The sequence below is a fragment of the Ictalurus punctatus genome, chromosome 20 (assembly GCF_001660625.3).
Source record: "Ictalurus punctatus breed USDA103 chromosome 20, Coco_2.0, whole genome shotgun sequence".
In the NCBI taxonomy this organism is placed as follows: Eukaryota; Metazoa; Chordata; class Actinopteri; order Siluriformes; family Ictaluridae; genus Ictalurus; species Ictalurus punctatus.
The window spans coordinates 13,374,994-13,393,614 of NC_030435.2; the positions used below are offsets into that span (position 1 = coordinate 13,374,994).

At 39.0% G+C, this 18,621-nt stretch overlaps 1 protein-coding gene across 1 annotated transcript in view; it reads right to left on the bottom strand.

Moving 5' to 3' along the window:
• kcnab1b (potassium voltage-gated channel subfamily A regulatory beta subunit 1b) overlaps window positions 1-18,621 on the bottom strand; it is a 68,808-nt gene that overhangs the window by 12,538 nt on the left and 37,649 nt on the right. The window contains exon 8 of the mRNA XM_017495013.3: window positions 15,915-16,001. Coding sequence (XP_017350502.1) covers window positions 15,915-16,001 — 87 coding nt within the window. The remainder of the gene's footprint in view (window positions 1-15,914; window positions 16,002-18,621) is intronic.

Below are 18,621 nucleotides of genomic sequence, written 5' to 3' on the forward strand. Positions count from 1 at the left end.
TCATAATAGATTTATAGGCAAATGGAGCACTCAATTAAAGAGAATTCAATTCCTTGTTATTACAAGACATCGATCAAGTAAATACAGCTCCCAAAAGGTAAGAGGAAATCCTCCAGTATTGGTTTATATAATATTTATGCAATGCTTAGGAATATTATGTATGCCCAGTATAGGTACACTTCAAATAAATTGTTAACAAGACTTTACATTATGATTATGATCTAATCTACAGTCTAATTCTCAGTTCTTTAGCTTGAAATGTAAATAAAACTCAGCTGAAATCATCCCCAAATAACATTTATAACAGATGACCTTATGAGAGTCTTATGAGTGTCAATTTATCACCTGAAATAGATTACTTCATAACCAAAGCCAAAGAATAAGAGGCTAATGTTTGTGTCAGAGCTGCAATGCAGAGACTGCAGTCCCCGTGTGAGTGTGTATGAGTGTGTGCATGAAATGACCTGTCATTCTGTAATAATGTGTGTAGGAGCTGAGAGGAGATAAAGTATTGCTGAAAGGGTTGTGTGTGTGCGTGTGTGTGTGTGTGTGTGTGTGTGGGTGATATTGGTCTGAAGAAAGGAAACTCAACTGACTTCCTAATCATTACATCATGGCACGGTCCTTCTTGAGCACGGTCGGTCTTAAAGCTTCTTATCATGTTGACTTTTCAGCTCTAGAAGCAGCTGTGTTCAGTGTGGATTCATTACTGTAAATATAACTTGTCAGTGAATAGCATTGATGCGGGTCAAATCTCAGCATGAGAATCATTCATTCCACATCTGAATCATTTAAACTACGAACCAAGATGGCCCTGGTACGAATCAGTATATCTTCAGTACACTTTCTGAATGGTGCTTTTTGGTTCTTAATCACATGTTCTTTCTCCTAGCCAAATGCTCTCTCTGTTGATATCTATCCCTCTCCTTCAGTCTCTTTCTGTCAGTTTGAGTCAATAATTTTGGTTTAATTTTATTGCCATTTTATTAGCAGGACAATTAATGAACATCGTCCGGACAAAGTGTTATAATGCAATGTGAAGGTAACACTTTACAATAACAGCACATGAATAATCACGCATGAATACCTGAATTAATACTTACTTAAATAGGAACTAATGAAGAGTTAAGGCATGCACTAATCACAAACTAATGCTGAGTTAACCTTAACTATGACTATGAGTCTTATGAATTCACGTGTGAATAATGTATGAATTAACACATAGAGGTAAACTAAACCAAACATGCTCTATTAGAAAGAATATGAATGAAACATGCACAATTTCAAATCGTTTATTTTCAAATGTAGAATGACACACTAATAATAACCGCCAATAATATCTTCTCAGCCTGTGCATGGCCATTTTGAGGGGCAGTGGCTCAAATCATGAGCAAGAGCACTAGAGTGAAATAGGCGACTGTTCATAATGATTTAAAGCCGAGAGACGCATTTGACATAGACACAATAAAAGCAGTCAAAATAAAAACAGCGACATCTAAGACTAAAACACTGGAAAATAATCTTACAGAACACTGGTTTTAAATGTTAATAGGTAATCGTGTCTGCTAAATACGTGACTAAATAAATAACCAGCCCAAAAGGACCCAGGTCACACCCCTCTTTATCTCCCTCCACTGGCTTCCTGTAGCCACCCGTATCAAATTCAAGGCCTTGATGCTCACATACAAGACCTTGTCTAGAACAGCACCCTCCTACCTCAACACTCTCCTGAAGGCTTACGTTCTCTCATGCAACCTGCGATCGGTTAGCAATCGGCCCTTAGTAGTACGTACTCAGCGTGGCTCAAGGTTCCTTTCCAGATCCTTTACACTAACTGTCCCTCAGTGGTGGAATGAACTTCCATCCTCAATCCGGACCACAGAGTCTGTCACTATTTTCAAAAGACAGCTAAAGACCCACCTCTTCCATGAACACCTAACTAGTCCCTAAAACGCCAACCCCACATTATCCTTTAAAAAGCAATCAAAAACAACCTTACTTTGGCTCTTACACCTCTACTCGGCACACTTTGCTTTTCTAGAACTCAATTATAAATCTTGTATGGTAAAGCATCTGCTAAATGAATAAATGTTACTGTATTAATGTCACCCTTGTGGGTAACGGAGCAGTGCACCGGGCCCTAGCCACTGGGAGCATGTACCAGTACTACAGTGGGATGTAGATGGAGAATGACACAAAACGGGTTGAGATGAAATCATTGGTGTGTCTTTCTATATTCGATAAGGAGGATCGATGTAAATTATAAAAGTAATCCAATGATGTTTGTGTACCCAGCTGAATATAGCAAATGATATAAACTACTTCACATTGCGCATGTTTAATTGATATTATTTTTTGTAGAACATGTTTGATATAGTTTACCCATTTGTGTTAATTAATACATTAACTAACAAACATGTACTAAAATGAACTTAAGGTGGTCGCTATTCACTCATGAATTCATAAGACTCAAGTCGTAGTTAAGGATAGCCCTTCATTAGTTCATATTTAAGTAATTATTCATTCAGGTATTAGAGAAGGATTATTTGTGTACTGTTTAGTCCCTCCAGGATTGAGCTGTTTTGCGATCGCAGAAATGAACACAAAATCAAGGAAACTCAACGTCATCACAACGTACACAGCCCCCTTCAATTCACGTGTCAAACATGAGTACAGCTTAAAGTTCTGATTTACCAAGAAACATCACTGCAAAAGACCGTGCAGTTACAATTTTGCCAATTCAAGTAGTTTTCTGCAAAAATAGCACAATAAAACTCAGCAAAGAGCATAGCAAACTTTGGAAAAAGCCACAGCAAAATAGCAAAATCAAGCATTTTTGGTCGCTACAACCACAAAAAAAATAAAAAATAAAATACTGACTGTTATCGTAAAGTGTAACCCATTTTGAGTATAGTTATGAAATGCAGCTGTTTCATTTCATTCTCTCTCTCTCTCTCTCTCTCTCTCTCTCTCTCTCACACACAATCTATAAATCTTCCAAGTTAAATTTATAAAGCAATAGAAAAAGGGAACACTTCAGATTTTCAGAGAATTGCAGAATCAACATTTCTGTCACTGAAATAAAGCAATCTTTTTATTTCCGAGTGCAGTTACAGAATCTGTGTTCAGTTTGGGGGATTATTCTTTAATATTATTTAATAAAGTCTTTTAACCGCTGAATAAATTGGACTGAAGTGTGATTTTATTAGGCGTTTTGCCTCCAGAATGTGGCAGCGTTACTGATGCAAATATATAAATTTATTATGAGTAAATGCTTGAGTCTGCATGATCACCCTCTTCTGCCTTTTCTCTACAATTGAGTCATTGGTAATAAAAGTCCATGACACTCACGACAGTTTTATGGGAGAAAAGCAGAGCAGATAAATGAGCTATTTTCTTCCATCTTTACTAAAACCTATTGTAGTCATTTACTTATGAACATGCAGGAGGATGATATAGAAAGTATAAGAACAATTTTACATGATGTGTGTGAACATTTCTGCTTGTTCCTGAGTTTGGTTTACATAATCTTTTGTCAAAATGTCCTCAGTTTCCTCCGGGTACTCCGGTTTCCTGACCCTGTCTGAAGAAACGTATTGTAAGCTAGCTGGCATCTCTAAATTGTCCATAGTATGTGAATGGGTGTGAATGTGTGTGTGATTATGTGTGTGATTGTAGCCTGAGTTGGGTTGTCACCCCGTCCAGGGTTTCCCCCACAGAGTCCTCTGCCCGAAGTCCCCTGGGATGGGCTCCAGGCTCCCCACAACCCTGTGTAGGATAAGCTGTACAGAAGATGAATGGATGGATGGATAAAAATTCTACACACCCCTGTTAAGATCGCAAGGTTTCAGAACGAAAATAAGAAAAGAAAAGAAACCGAGATTAATCATGTAAGATCTTTTTCCTCATCTAATCTGTAATAGCAACCAACAAAATTCAAGTAAATAGAAACATTTTAGAAAAAGAAAATTATAAAACTTACAATAAACTATGCAAGTGTGCACACCTTTTAATAACGAGGCCTTAGGCTGTGCTCAGAATGAACCAATCACATTCAAGCAGATGTTCAAAAGTAATTGTCATACACCTGTCATCAATGACGTGATTCTGATTAACCTCAAATAAAGATCAGCTGCTTCTGTAGGATTCTTCTGACATCTTCTTGTTTTCATCTGACTGCTGAAGCCATGGTCCACAACGAGCTTACAAAGCTTGTACTGTACAGGATCTCATTGTCGAAAGGTATCGATCAGGAAAGGGGGTACAAAGGAATATCGACTTTCTTACTTTTATTAGATGTGCCATAGAACACCATGAAGGTCATCATCAACATTTCAATTATAGAAAATGGAACACCACAGTATCATTGCCACAAGCATTTATGAAAGTACATGAAGAAAACTTATTAGGAAGGCTGCCAAGAAACCTACGACCTACCTCCCTGCATGTGATAACAGTCTCTCACATACTTCACATGTCTAGGGTTATGGAGTAAGGCTACATGACAGACCGTTCTCACAAAAAAAAAGCATCACCCTAAACCTTGTGACACAATGTGTTGTGGTCTGCTGAAACCAACGTGGAGCTTATGGGGCATAATTCGAAAACAAGACAGCTTATCACCCAAACAACACCATACCCATGGTGAAGCATGGTGGTGGCAGCATCAAGACAGAGGGAATAATGGATAGGTTTAAATAGCTATCTATTTTGGCACAAAACTTCAGGCCTCTGTTAGACAGCTGAAGACAAAGAAAAAAATCAGCTTAAAGCACAATAATAACTCAAAGCACAACAAAGGAATTCAGAAGACTTGAAGAGGGCTGTGCACAGGAGCTCCCCTCATATTCTGATAGATCTGGAGCATTTTTGTAGGAAGAGTGGGGGAAAAAAATGACAAATCAAGATGTGCTGAGCTTGTAGATTCTTACCCACAAAAGGCTGAGTGCTGTATTACAATCAAATGACGCCTCAACTTTTTATTTATTTATTTATTTATTTTATTGCTGGTTGCTATATCACATTAAAAGTGGAAAAAAAGCTCTGTCATGATTTTCCTTGGTTTCATTTTTCATATCACACAATCCTGCAATTTTAACACGGGTGTGTAGACATTTTTTTTTTATACATACATATACATATACATATATATATATATATATATATATATATATACATATATATATATATATATATATATATATATATATATATATATATACGTATATATATATATATACATATATATATATATATATATATGTATGTATATATATATATATATATATATATATATATATATATATATATATATATACACACTGTATTTTATTAATATTCTATTTTCTTTTACTAATTTACTACTACTATTATTTTTTTTTTATTTTGGTAAATAGTCATACCCATAAATACCACAGCCATCCATGGCCAGGAGCTAAGGGAGCAAAATTGTCCACACAATATATTCACAAGCTCTTCACAATAGACCACTTGTGAAGTTAACGCTTAATCGAACACTTTTCTTTCTTGTATTTAATCTCCACATAGCTGTACTTTACGATAGTGTTAAATATACTTAAACAATGAAAGACTAGATTTTGTGTTAGTTATCATAACGTTAGGTAATATTAGCCTTTTGTGTAATATTTTGTCTATTCAAATTGTGAGTATTTGTAATACCCTTTAGTTTTATCAGATCAGGTCAGCTACCACAGCATGGTTAATTCTTGTGCTGTTTGCGGATGTGACCGGTCTGTGACTCTGCTGCCTCTCCTCACTAATCTGAAACAGGCTCGTGGGAAAATGAGAGGATACACTAATACTGACAGTCTGAGCATTTGTGCTGAGTTCTTCTCTCCAAGGGATTAAAAAGATGCAACTTTTTTAATCCTGTCATAGAATATGTCATGTCAAATGCTTCTCAATTTTCTGAGCATATTATGTCTGTAAATGTGTGGCGCTCTGGGAAAACCCTTACACTGTGAAATTTTGTCATTTTGTGCTATATATTTCTAAGAAATACATGAATTCCTGAACTGAAATGTTTCTCTTATGCATATATCTCAATAAGAAGTAAATGAAATTGCATTTTAAAATCTGAAAGTAAAAACGGGGAAAAAATACATTTAAAAACAGCATTCCGACTGTGGTGCAGGAACATTTTGACAGTATTTGATTACAAACTGAGTTGATTATGCATATGTCTGGAATGCAGCACGTATCCAACAGTTTGAACAATTTCAAGCCTGACATTTACTGTGTGAGGAAATCAGCTTCACACAAAAAGGGGTATTGATGTCATGGATCAGACGATTGGTAACTACACCTCAAAGAGGAAAACAAAGAGATGGCCAATGGCTCTATTTTACAGCCTCCTTGATGTGGCAGCCCTCAATGCTTACACACTCTTAAAGCCCAGCACCCTCAGTACCAGGAAGCTACAGTACAGTCACAATTAGTAGTAAAAATGTTATGTGTGTTATTTCAGGACATGTATGAATTTGAATTAAACACCTGCCCCTCCTGCCTTCACACGCACAATGGGACCTGCCCCTAAAGTTCATTATTTAAATCTGCAGAAAGGGGACCTGCAGAAATTGAAGGTTAATAGATCATTTCAAATGAATAATGATAAGCACAGGAAGTTACGTCGCTGCTTCTAGAATATATATCTGGTTGACAGCAAACATAATTAACAATTGAAAAACCATTCATTGTATGCCTATTTTTACAAGGCTGGTAGCTTGATTTAAGGACAGGATGACCAAATTAAAATTAGGATCATGCTGTTCAGTTGTTTGTTCCTTCAGGCCAGGAACAAACCTGTTCTCAGAAATTACAGTGTATTGATTTTCAAAAGATAAAGCATAATGGAAAGATCAGATCACTGAAGAGAAGCAGTGGATACCCACACCGCACCATATCTGTGGCACACATTTTATGTCAACTCATATGAAATATTATATACTTATAAACTGTATTGTTGCAGAGTGCCAGTCATCAACAAACTGTATCAGAATCTAACATACATTTAAAACCAGAGGTCAAAAGCAGCTGAATGTTGTATCCTAAACAGCCGAACACTTAGTTGTGTAATGCACTCATTAACCAAAAAAGAAAGCTAACCAGCTAGCTAACTCACCCAGCCACACATGTACCACTTCCCATACAAACTTCTCTTTTTTTTCTTAGCAAAGAACCGTGCCGAATACATTTAAAGTCCCCATTAGTATAAATATGTTAGGCTTAAGGTTGTCTATAATTTAGTGTGCTGCAAAATGATGACAAAATTCGCATTTAGAAGATATATTCAAAATTTACAGTCTCTCTCTACCACCAATATGAATCAACAATTTTGATGACATTCTGCACTTCAGTTTCTCATCAGATTTGCTGTCCAATCAGATGCTGTCTAGAAAATGAAGTTTCCTGAACTCAACGTTATAAAAATCACCTTGCTGAAGTTGCTGTCGTTAAGTGGAAGAAACTATATCAGCAAGCATGGGTTGGAAATGTGTCTTTGCCTGATCAAATGTGCATTTTATTCAGTTTCCAACTGTAAATTGGTTAAGAAGGAAATGAAGAACGAATTCATTCACTTTCAATTTTTTCAGTTTCCTTTTTTTTGTGTTGTCAAGTACGGTTTATTCCGGGCTGTGAGGTCATCTAAACTTTACTGGCTATTTAAAAAGGGGAAGAAGCCACTCAATATGTCCTGCCATGACATCCTGATTTAGTGGAAATTGCATCAATACATTGACTAACGCTGCACATTTAAAGGCACTTCACAGGGACTTTAACACCATCTTACTGCTCCAACTTCATCATACACAATACAGAGACCATCCACATTATAAGCGCAAATATTTCCATTACATACACATACACATTACATATTAACAAAGTAATCATACACACTTCAGGTAAACCAGTTTTTTTCAGTTAACTCAAGCTTGTCATTTGGTTTTGACAGCTTTACATCAGCTTTATATTTAAAAATGGCACTAATGGAATTGCCTTAGCAATGCACATGCACAGTAACTTGCTTTGCTTTCCTCAGTGAAATGGTCTATATTCAAACATGCACAGAGTGTATAAGAACTACATATTGTAAGATAAAACTGTGTACAGACAGTGAGAGAGACATAAGCACATTTGGAATTTAACTAAGATTTAAGCAACACCATTAAAGAAGTCTGAAAGCTGTCATAGATGTAGATTACATCTCATCGTTCACTTTAACTAAGCCACTATTTACACACAAACACCACATATCCCCCAAACTGTTTATCTTAACCTGCCGTGAAAGCGGCCAGTGGCTCCTAAATGAAGTGTTTCACTTCACTGCAATGTGAATGCACCTTTAAGGACTCTGTATACATCTTGTGTCACTGACATTTACATGGATTTGGTAAGCAATATGACTTTACTGCAGAGAAAACAAACAAGCACAGATGTCATGTGCAAGCTTTCCTCGGCGTGTCAGCTGGAACACTGCGGAACTCCGCCACGTGGCAAAGCCTGTGACTGTCATTCACACACAAAACCAGCTTCTCACAAAATTTGTGTTGCTAAAAGTATACCTAGGGCTTTAGACATTGAATCAGGTATTTATGATGTCTGGCTTTGTGAATCCCCAGTGAAATGTGTTCGTTTGCTGATAAGGAGCTACTTTAGAAAAACTCTCCTCACTGCTGGGGTTGAGTTTAAGAGATTCATGTCAGCTATTCATCAAGTCCTTGAGTGGTTGGATTTGGGCCAGATCTTGGTTGGTATACAAGTGTGTGTGTGTGTGTGTGTGTGTGTGTGTGTGTGTGTGTGTGTGTGTGTGTGTGTGTGTGTGTGTGTGTGTGTGTGAGATGTCTCTGGTAGCAGCAGGAAGTCAATTTGAAGGTCAGAGTCCAGCAAGGTCTCTCTCTCCCCCTTTCTCTCTCTGTCTCTCTCTCTCTCTGTCTCTATCTCTGTCTCTGTCTCGCTCTCTACCTGCTGTCTCTTTGCTTCTCTGTTTCAGTCACACACGTAGCGATCCAGATGGATTCTCCTCACTCTCTCTGTGCAAGGCTGAAATGAGCCACTGGTGAGAGACTGCAGTTATTTCAGTCATGCTGCAGCACTCTCTCGCTCTCTCTTTCTCTCTCTCCTTCACTCTTGCTGCAACGCAGATCAGCCCAAAAATATACTGTCTATTCCCCACAGGTTCTCATTTAATCCCGTCTGAGACAGAAAGAGACTAGAATAGAGAAGGATGGGGAAGGGGTGAGGGGCAGAGTCATGACTTTGCGAGTCAGAAAGTAAATATAGGGCAGCGGTTCCTCCATGTTGAGCAGTGAAGCCTGAATTATCACAGAGCACAGTGCAGTGGTTAACAGTAGATAACAAGTACATCAGAAAAGGGACTATTATTCAAAACACTGATTCAATGCTCAATGCCAAATCTGCCTGTTTTATATTCGTCCTACAATTGGATACATGCAGTACAGATGAAGTATTTTAGCCTTAGAGATAGTGGAATCTGGACCAATAAGTCCCATATCTGGAAAAGTTTGGCACGGCACAGGTGGATCTCTAGCCAAGTCATCTGGTGACTGTGGTTCTCCCTGGTGGAGCAGGACAGTCTGAAAGGTCAGGTCACGCTGGCCCACAGCTGGTCGTGATGTCTGTTGTACACATTTCTGACACTACCGCTGACTCAGACCACAGATTCTGGCTTGTGGCCATGAAGCGGCCTGAGAACCTTGGTTTCCACTGTTGCTCTCACTAGTGGACAGAACATGAATATGCTGTATTGTATGAATTGTGGCATAGGTTATTCAGGTGATTCCTACCAGCCCTGGTGGTTAGGACAGATGAAATAGAACTGGCAGTTATACAATAAGGTATACCTTATTTTGCACATGCATATTGAGACATTCAAAAAGTTGCTGTATGATGTAATATTTGATATAATTACTGTTGTTATATGGTCATCATTCCCTGGACCCTTCTTGCCAAGTTTCCGCTAGATTGGCACTGGTTCCAAAGAATAATGATTGAGAAACGTAATGGTTATCAATCACATACATAGCTAGCATTCATATTCATCTTTCCTAAATTCCAGAGGTGGTGAATATCACCTGGATCACCTATGCCGCAATGTCATGAGGAACTGACACACCTTAGGACTGACTAGAAAGGCTGAGAACACTGCTGCCCTCATGCCACTGGAAGTGACAATGTTAATCTTGTAGAACCTTAAGAAGGCCAAAGTGATGACGTGCACCACCCAGTGGTGTGAACAGAGCAGATGAACATTTGGTCTGGTGCTCAAATCACCACTAGTTGGTCCAAATAGTACCAAAGGGCACACACTGAGCATAAGAAGGAACCCTCAGCAGGTTCCCTTTAATGGAACGCTGCAAGGTCAATTATAAGCCTTTGGGCACTTTGTTCAACCACAAGGTCATTTTGGAGTCATCTGGCCACCAATGCATGCAAGGTGAGCTTCTTGCCAAGGCATGCCATTGTCCCACTCTTGCTGAAGTGATCATTAACAAAAAATATATAAAACCCAACTGTCTCTGATGAACAGCAATAATCACTGTGGTAGAAAACTGTGCTTTCATTAACAGCAACATTATTGTACATAATGTATATGCTGAATAGACCAAACCATGCATTACTGTCATGTAAATATCAAAGAAGGTCTAGAGACTATGATTCCCATCAGCCATTGCACCTGATCACGTCACATGGCTGTCAGCACCTGATTCACTTTTGGGGTGAATGAGCACTTGTATATAGTCACGTTTTATATTTGTTTCCTAGCCTTTGTGTTTTTGCCACTAGTAACGGAGAATGCAATGGAGAATGCTGCTCAGCCTCCCTGTTCAGTTGAGGATGTCTCCCAGTTTGGCCGAGAACTCCTCTTTTTCTCCCAGCTCCGCCTCGGACGTCACTATGCCAGGCTCCTCTTCAGATGTTGCTCCACTTTCCTACTCCGCTGAGGATGTCGTTCTGCCTCCATGCTCCGCTGAAGTCGTCACTCCATTACTCTGCTTCGTGCCACGTGTCGCTACTGCTTCTGGCCTCGTAGAGAACTTCACTCCCCCTTCTGACCTCAGAGAAAGCGTTGCTCCCCCTCTGGCTTCATGGTGAGTGTCGTTCCCCCTTCAGGCTCCACCTTGGGCTTCATTCCCCCTGCTGGTTGTGGCCTTTGCTCCATACTCTAGCAAGGTTGAGGAGATGTCATGTCATCTCTCTGTGGTGCGGAAGAGACCACTCCGCATTTGTAGCCCAGAGAACACGTCAAGGGTCCTCTTTCCAGCCCCGCGAGGGATGACATCCAATTGACCTTTGAAATGCTTAAGGACATCTGGTTTGTGTGTGAGGACCCCTCATGAACTTAATTATGCACCTTGGGAGCCGCATGTTAAGTGGAGGATGTGTCATGTAAATATCAGAGAAGGACTAAACTACAATTCCCATCACATAACTACCAACACCTGATTCACATTTGGGGTGTGTACAGTCATGTTTTGAGCTGCACACATTGTCTTGTGTTTGTCTTATTTTGCCCTTGTTTCCTGTTGCTTTTATGTTTGTTTCCTAGCCTTTGTGTTTTTCCACTAGTACTATAGTTCCTGTTTTGTATTTTGTTTTTTTGTTAACTTTATCTGCACTTGCACCCGTTTTCGCCTACAATAGGCCTTTATCACACTTCCGCGTTCGCAAAGCGGAAGCTGCAAATAATAGCGAAAGAACCCTTCCGCTCTAGTCTGTATCAAAGGCAGCGAGCACAACGAAAAATTATTGTTGCGTCCCTAAATGCTCTAATAGTTCCACTAAACAACCCTATCTCAGTTTTCATTCTTTTCTAACTGATGAAGTAAAGAAGAAAAGGTGGATCCATGTTATTCGGCGGGATGAAGGCAAAGGTTTTGCAGTTTTAAAAGAGAGTACGTACATGTGAGCCCAGCATTTCAGAGTCTGACTACTCGTCAACATGAGGGTTCTCATCTACTTTATTTATTTATTTATTTTCTTGTCGGCTTTAAATGAAATCTTAATAAACAAAACCACATTCTTTACATCACTATCTACAATTTAGGATTACAATACAAGCGTACAGTATCTCACAAAAGTGAGTACACCCCTCACAATTTTGTAAATATTTGATTATATCTTTTCATGTGACAACACTGAAGAAATGACACTTTGCTACAATGTAAAGTAGTGAGTGTACAGCTTGTGTAACAGTGTAAATTTGCTGTCCCCTCAAAATAACTCAACACACAGCCATTAATGTCTAAACTGCTGCCAACAAAAGTGAGTACACCCCTAAGTGAAAATGTCCAAATTGGGCCCAGAGTGTCAATATTTTGTGTGGCCACCATTATTTTCCAGCACTGCCTTAAGCCTCTTGGGCATGGAGTTCACCAGAGCTTCACAGGTTGCCACTGGAGTTCTCTTTCACTCCTCCATGACGACATCACGGAGCTGGTGGATGTTAGAGACTTTGCACTCCTCCACCTTCCGTTTGAGGATGCCCCACAGATGCTCAATAGGGTTTAGGTCTGGAGACATGCTTGGCCAGTCCATCACCTTCACCCTCAGCTTCTTTAGCAAGGCAGTGGTCGTCTTGGAGGTGTGTTTGGGGTCGTTATCATGCTGGAATACCGCATACTGATCATGCTCTGTTTCAGTATGTCACAGTACATGTTGGCATTCATGGTTCCCTCAATGAACTGTAGCTCCCCAGTGCCGGCAGCACTCATGCAGCCCCAGACCATGACACTCCCACCACCATTCTTGACTGTAGGCAAGACCCACTTGTCATTGTACTGCTCACCTGTTTGCCACCAAACACGCTTGACACCATCTGAACCAAATAAGTTTATCTTGGTCTCATAATCCATGTCCTTAGTCTGCTTGTCTTCAGCAGACTGCAGTATTTCTTGTGCATCATCTTTTGAAGAGGCTTCCTTCTGGGACGACAGCCATGCAGACAAATTTGATGCAGTGTGCGGCGTATGGTCTGAGCACTGACAGGCTGACCCCCCACCCCTTCAACCTCTGCAGCAATGCTGACAGCACTCATACGTCTATTCATTGAGGGAACCATAAATGCCAACATGTAATGTGACATACTGAAGCAGAGCATGATAAGTATGCAGTATTCCAGCATGATAACGACCCCAAACACACCTCCAAGACGACCACTGCCTTGATAAAGAAGCTGAGGGGGAATGTGATGGACTGGCCAAGCATGTCTCCAGACCTAAACCCTATTGAGCATCTGTGGGGCATCCTCAAACAGAAGGTGGAGGAGCACAATGTCTTTAATAACCACCAGCTCCGTGATGTTGTAATGGAGGAGTGGAAGAGGTCTCCAGTGGCAACCTGTGAAGCTCTGGTGAACTCCATGCCCAAGAGGGTTAAGGCAGTGCTGGAAAATAATGGTGCCACACAAAATATTGACACTTTGGGCCCAATTTGGACATTTTCACTTAGGGGTGTACTCACTTTTGTTGCCAGTGGTTTAGACATTAATGTCTGTGTGTTGAGTTATTTTGAGAGGACAGCAAATTTACACTGTTATACAAGCTGTACACTCACTACTTTACATTGTAGCAAAGTGTCATTTCTTCAGTGCTGTCACATTAAAAGTTATAATCAAATATTTACAAAAATGTGAGGGGTGTACTCACTTTTGTGAGACACTGTAACTTAGCTTAAACTGACTGCAACAACAGTCTAACAAGCTTTTTTTCTTGTAAACTTTTTAAATAAATTGCAACTGCAGCAACAATGAACACAAATACTTTTGTCTCCTTGAACTGGAGCTGGCTATAATCCATCCTGAACAGGTAACCTGTTAAGCCTTTTTATTTCGATGTGATACTGTGTTTTTTGTACAATAGTATCTGGGGTGGTAGATAGTAGGCGATCGTCAGGCCACAGTGTTATCGGTCCATGAAGAAAAACGAAGAGCCACACTCTCTGCAGGTTACCTGTTCAGGATAGGGATGTACAGAATGTGGTTTTGTCTATTTAGATTTTATTTAAGGCTGTCGAGAACCCTCATGTTGACGAGTAGTCAGACTCTGTGAAATGCTGGGTGCGCACATTTGTACTCCCTTTTAAAACCTTTGCCTTCATCCCACTGAATAACATGAATCCACCTTTTCTTCGTTACTTCATCAGAAAAGAATGAAAACTGAGATAGGGTTGTTTAGTGGAACTATTAGAGCATATTTAGGGACAACTCGCTGTGCTCGCCGCCTTTCATACAGACTAGAGCGGAAGTTTGTTTTCGCTATTATTTGCAGCTTCCGCTTTGAGAATGTGGAAGTGTGACAAAAGGCCTATACCCTGACAATTGCCTCTTAAGATCCAGCACACAGCAGAGTTTTTATTTCTCAAAAATCTATTCAAATATTTACTCAGTTATCTAAATACTGGACAAATTATGCTTGTTGGTGTCTCAGAAATATATTATTATAAATATATGTCAATATTTCATTTTCATACTATTTTACTTTATTTCTTTTCATTTGTCATGCCATACAATTTAATTAAATGGCATCACATTTATGCCCCTAACAAAATGTGTTATTTGCTTTAGTGTCTCATTGACCAACACTTGAAATTGACAAATGAATAAATACAGTCCCCTTTTTCTTATGAGTTATGGATAAAGAAGTAAGATTGGTTATTAAGTGTCATGGATATCCCGAAGGATCTCTGGACTTCAGTTGCCAGCAGCCACTGCACCTCTGCATCACTGTCACACGACCACCTGCACCTGATTCTCATTCAAGTTAACGAGCACTTTATGTATTTATTTACACTGTATGTATATATTCACGGTTTGCACTGCACTCTTTGTCTTGCTTTAATCTCTTTTGTTGCTGCCCTTTCTGTCTTTGTTAATGTTTATTCTTTGTCTTAGAGTTTTGCCACAAGGTCATAGTGTATTTTTGTGTTTTGTTTTGGTCTTTATTAAAACTTAAAATCTGCACTTGCATCTGTCTTCGCCTTGAAATTGTGATGTTAAGTAAATAATGCCCAATCTTCTTCTTCTTCTTCTTCTTTTTTTTTCACATTACTGAAGAATTATAAAATGTTAGTATTATAATGTTCTATCTGGGTAAAATCAGAGAACTCAGTTACACCTTGCATTAAAAGTAACTTGAAAAGAAATAACCCTATATGCTAAGTACTTGTTTTTATGTACGTCAAAACGAATAAAGGATTTGAGTTATAAAAGGAAAAGAAATGATCAAAATCCATATTATAATGGTATAAATTACCTTTAGTTGTTTTCTCTCTCTCTCTCTCTCTCTCTCTGTGTGTGTGTGTGCGTATGTATACGCACACACACACACACACACACACACACACACACACACACACACACATATATATATATATATATATATATATATATATATATATATATATATATATATATATATATATATATCCGCTTTAATTCTTAAAACATACATAATGAGGATGTGCTATATTGAGTATGAGTACATTTCTATATATATTACAAGTGAGCTAATTCTTCCATATGTTCAGGACTAGTTCAGCACTAATGCTACAAATTAGCTGCAGACTAAATAATGTAATAGAACTCCTTTAAATAAATACATATTTTGGTTAAAGTGAGTCTGCATGGAAATTCTGTTAATATATGAATTAAGATTAAAAACATAGAACTGGGACAAACTGACCTGAAAGTTCTAGCTGCTTCCTTAATGTGATTATCATTATGCAAATCATGATCTAATGTGTGTAATACCAGCTTGTTCTCCACTGGCCTTTATTTGTTACAGCAATGTTGACATGTTGTGGAAAGAGATCCTTTAAACTGGAAATGGGGCAATGAAATTCCCTGTAAAATCATTTTCACCCGGACGCACACTTACCTTCCATAGGAGTGTTGATATCGGGCCGATTGGCAAAGACGACGTCCACATATTCTAACTGTAACCTTTGTAAAGACCCTCTCAGACCTAAAGAGCAAGAGAGAGTATAGAAATAGAGAGTGAGAGAGAGTTATAGATTAGATTAGGCTTAGAGATTTAGAGATAATCAATCATTTGTAGATTATATATATATAACTTAACCTATTAAGTTTAATTGGATGAATTATTGCCTGTAGTGGAATTCAGTGCTTGAAAAAAAATGTGCAGGAATTCTGAAGAAGATGAACAAAGATCAAAGAAGGGATGAGAAAGAAATGAAAGAAGAAAGATGATGGAAGGAGAATTCATTTTGTGAATAACTGGCCCATTCACATAGAGAGAGGTACAGATAGATCTACAGAGAGAAGGATTATTAGAGAGTCATTGAGAAATAGACAGGCTCACGAAAAGTTGTTAAGTAGCTGTTAGGTAGACAGCTGTGTGTGTGTGTGTGTGTGTGTGTGTGTATGTGTGTTTGCACGTGCACATGAGATGGTTGTCACCTCGAGGTGGTTTGCTCTAATTAATCCCATGAATAAATGCCACTCTTACCCTGTCACGTTTCTTCACTCTCTATAATCCCACACAACTCCAGCAACAGTAATCTCAGTGAACACATCTTCCAAGCGTGTGTGTCTCCAGCCAGGCAGCGTGTTCTGGATCTGCCGGCTTCATTCATGTAGGTATTATTAGCATAGAGCTATTTCTGGTGTTTGCAAGGGATAAACAAGAGAGTCCCAGCTTGCTAACGCTGTCATAATGGCTGAAAGTGGCGAACAAACCAATACTCTGTGTGTGTGTGTGTGTGTGTGTGTGTGTGTGTGTGTGTGTGTGTGTGTGTTAGAATTATATAGGTGCAAGTTAGCATGTGTCAGTTTCTACTGTCCTTTACATACTCCTCCTTTATAAAGCTAGTGCCTGTCATCTTGTTTAGCTGAAACATAAGTATACATTATATGGACAAAAGTATGCAGACGCCTGACCATCACAGCCATATATGGGCCTTCTCCAAACTGTTGCCACAAAGTTGGAAGCAAGGAATTGTCTAGAATGTCTTTTTATGATTTCCCTTCTCTTGAATTAAGAAGCCCAAACCTGATCCAGCATGACCATGTGCCTGTGCACAAAGGGAAGTCCATAAAGACATGGTTTTGCCATGGCTAGTCTGGATGAAATCGAGTGGCCTGTACAGAACCCTGACCTCAACCTCACTGAACACCTTTGGGATGAATTGGAATACTAACTGCACCCCAGGCCTCCTCACCCAACATCAGTGCCTGACTAATGTTCTTATGACTGAATGGGTCAGACCAGTGGGTCTAGGACAGAGTCTTGTGAAGACACCTCATTTTAATTATTTAACTGATAATAATCACATAAGATGAGAGCCCAATCTTAACACTGCACATAATGATAGATGAATGTTAGATAATATCATACATTAAATATAAATTGAAAGGATATACAGTCATGTGGAAAAATAAGTACAGCCCATGGAAATTGTTGGCTTTTTGGACATCTTTGGACAAGCAAACATTTGATCCTCTTTGAAACAGTGCCTATTAATAAAGTTGATATATAACATTTCTATTAATAAAGTTGATAACATTTCAATGGGATTCAAATTTGCCATTGCATAACCCTCCATTTCTTCTTTTTGAGCCATTCCTTAGTGGATTTGATAGTGTGCTTAAGATCATTATCCTGCTGAAATGTCCACTTTCAGTTCAACTTCAACTTTTGAACAGGTGGCTTCACATTATCTTCAAGCACTCTTTGATACGATGCAGAATTCATAGTTGAATCAATGAATGCAAGCTGTCCAGTCCTTGAGGCAGTGAAGCGACCCCAAACCATAACATTTCCACCACCATGCTTCACAGTTGGTATGAGGTGCTGCTCCTGAAAAGCTGTCTTTGGTCTGCACCAAACATGTCTGCTGTTACTGTGGCCAAACAACTTTGATTTGTCTGTCCAGAGCACATTATTCCAAAAGGCCTGTTCTTTGCCTACATGCTCATTGACAGACTATTCTTGCTTTAATGTTCTTTTTAGATAACAAAGGTTTTTTCATGGCACGCCTCCCATGCAGGTCAAATTTCTTTCTCTTTCTTTCAATTTTCTTTTTCTTTCAAATTGCAATCTCTTTCTGATTGTAGAAGCATGCAGTTTGAAACAAACAGATGCATAGATCATGTGATGAAATTTTAGGGTTCTTGAAGATTTCTTGGTGCATCAGATCGTCTGCTCTTGGGCTGAATTTGCTGAGACCGCCAGTCCTGGACAAATTGGCAGGACAACTTGGTTTGAAATCTGTGCCACTTGTAGATGATTTTCCTCACAGTGGATTGATGTTTTTAAAATAATTTGGAGATCTTTTTAAATCCCTTGCCAGACTCATAGGCCTCCACAACCTTTTTTTCCTGAAGGCCTTACAGAGCTCTTTAAATCTTGGCATGATGACACTGCACACCGCACTAGCAATAGGAAAACCAGACACTAGATGTGAGAGGGGTATAAATAACACAGGCTCCACCTGCACTCCCTAAGCAGGTTCTAATCACTGGCATGCAATCTTGAACACCTGATTCTAATTTTATGGATTTGAAGGTGTGATAAATGTAGGGGTGTATGTACTTTTTCCATGTGACTGATCTTTTTTTTTTTT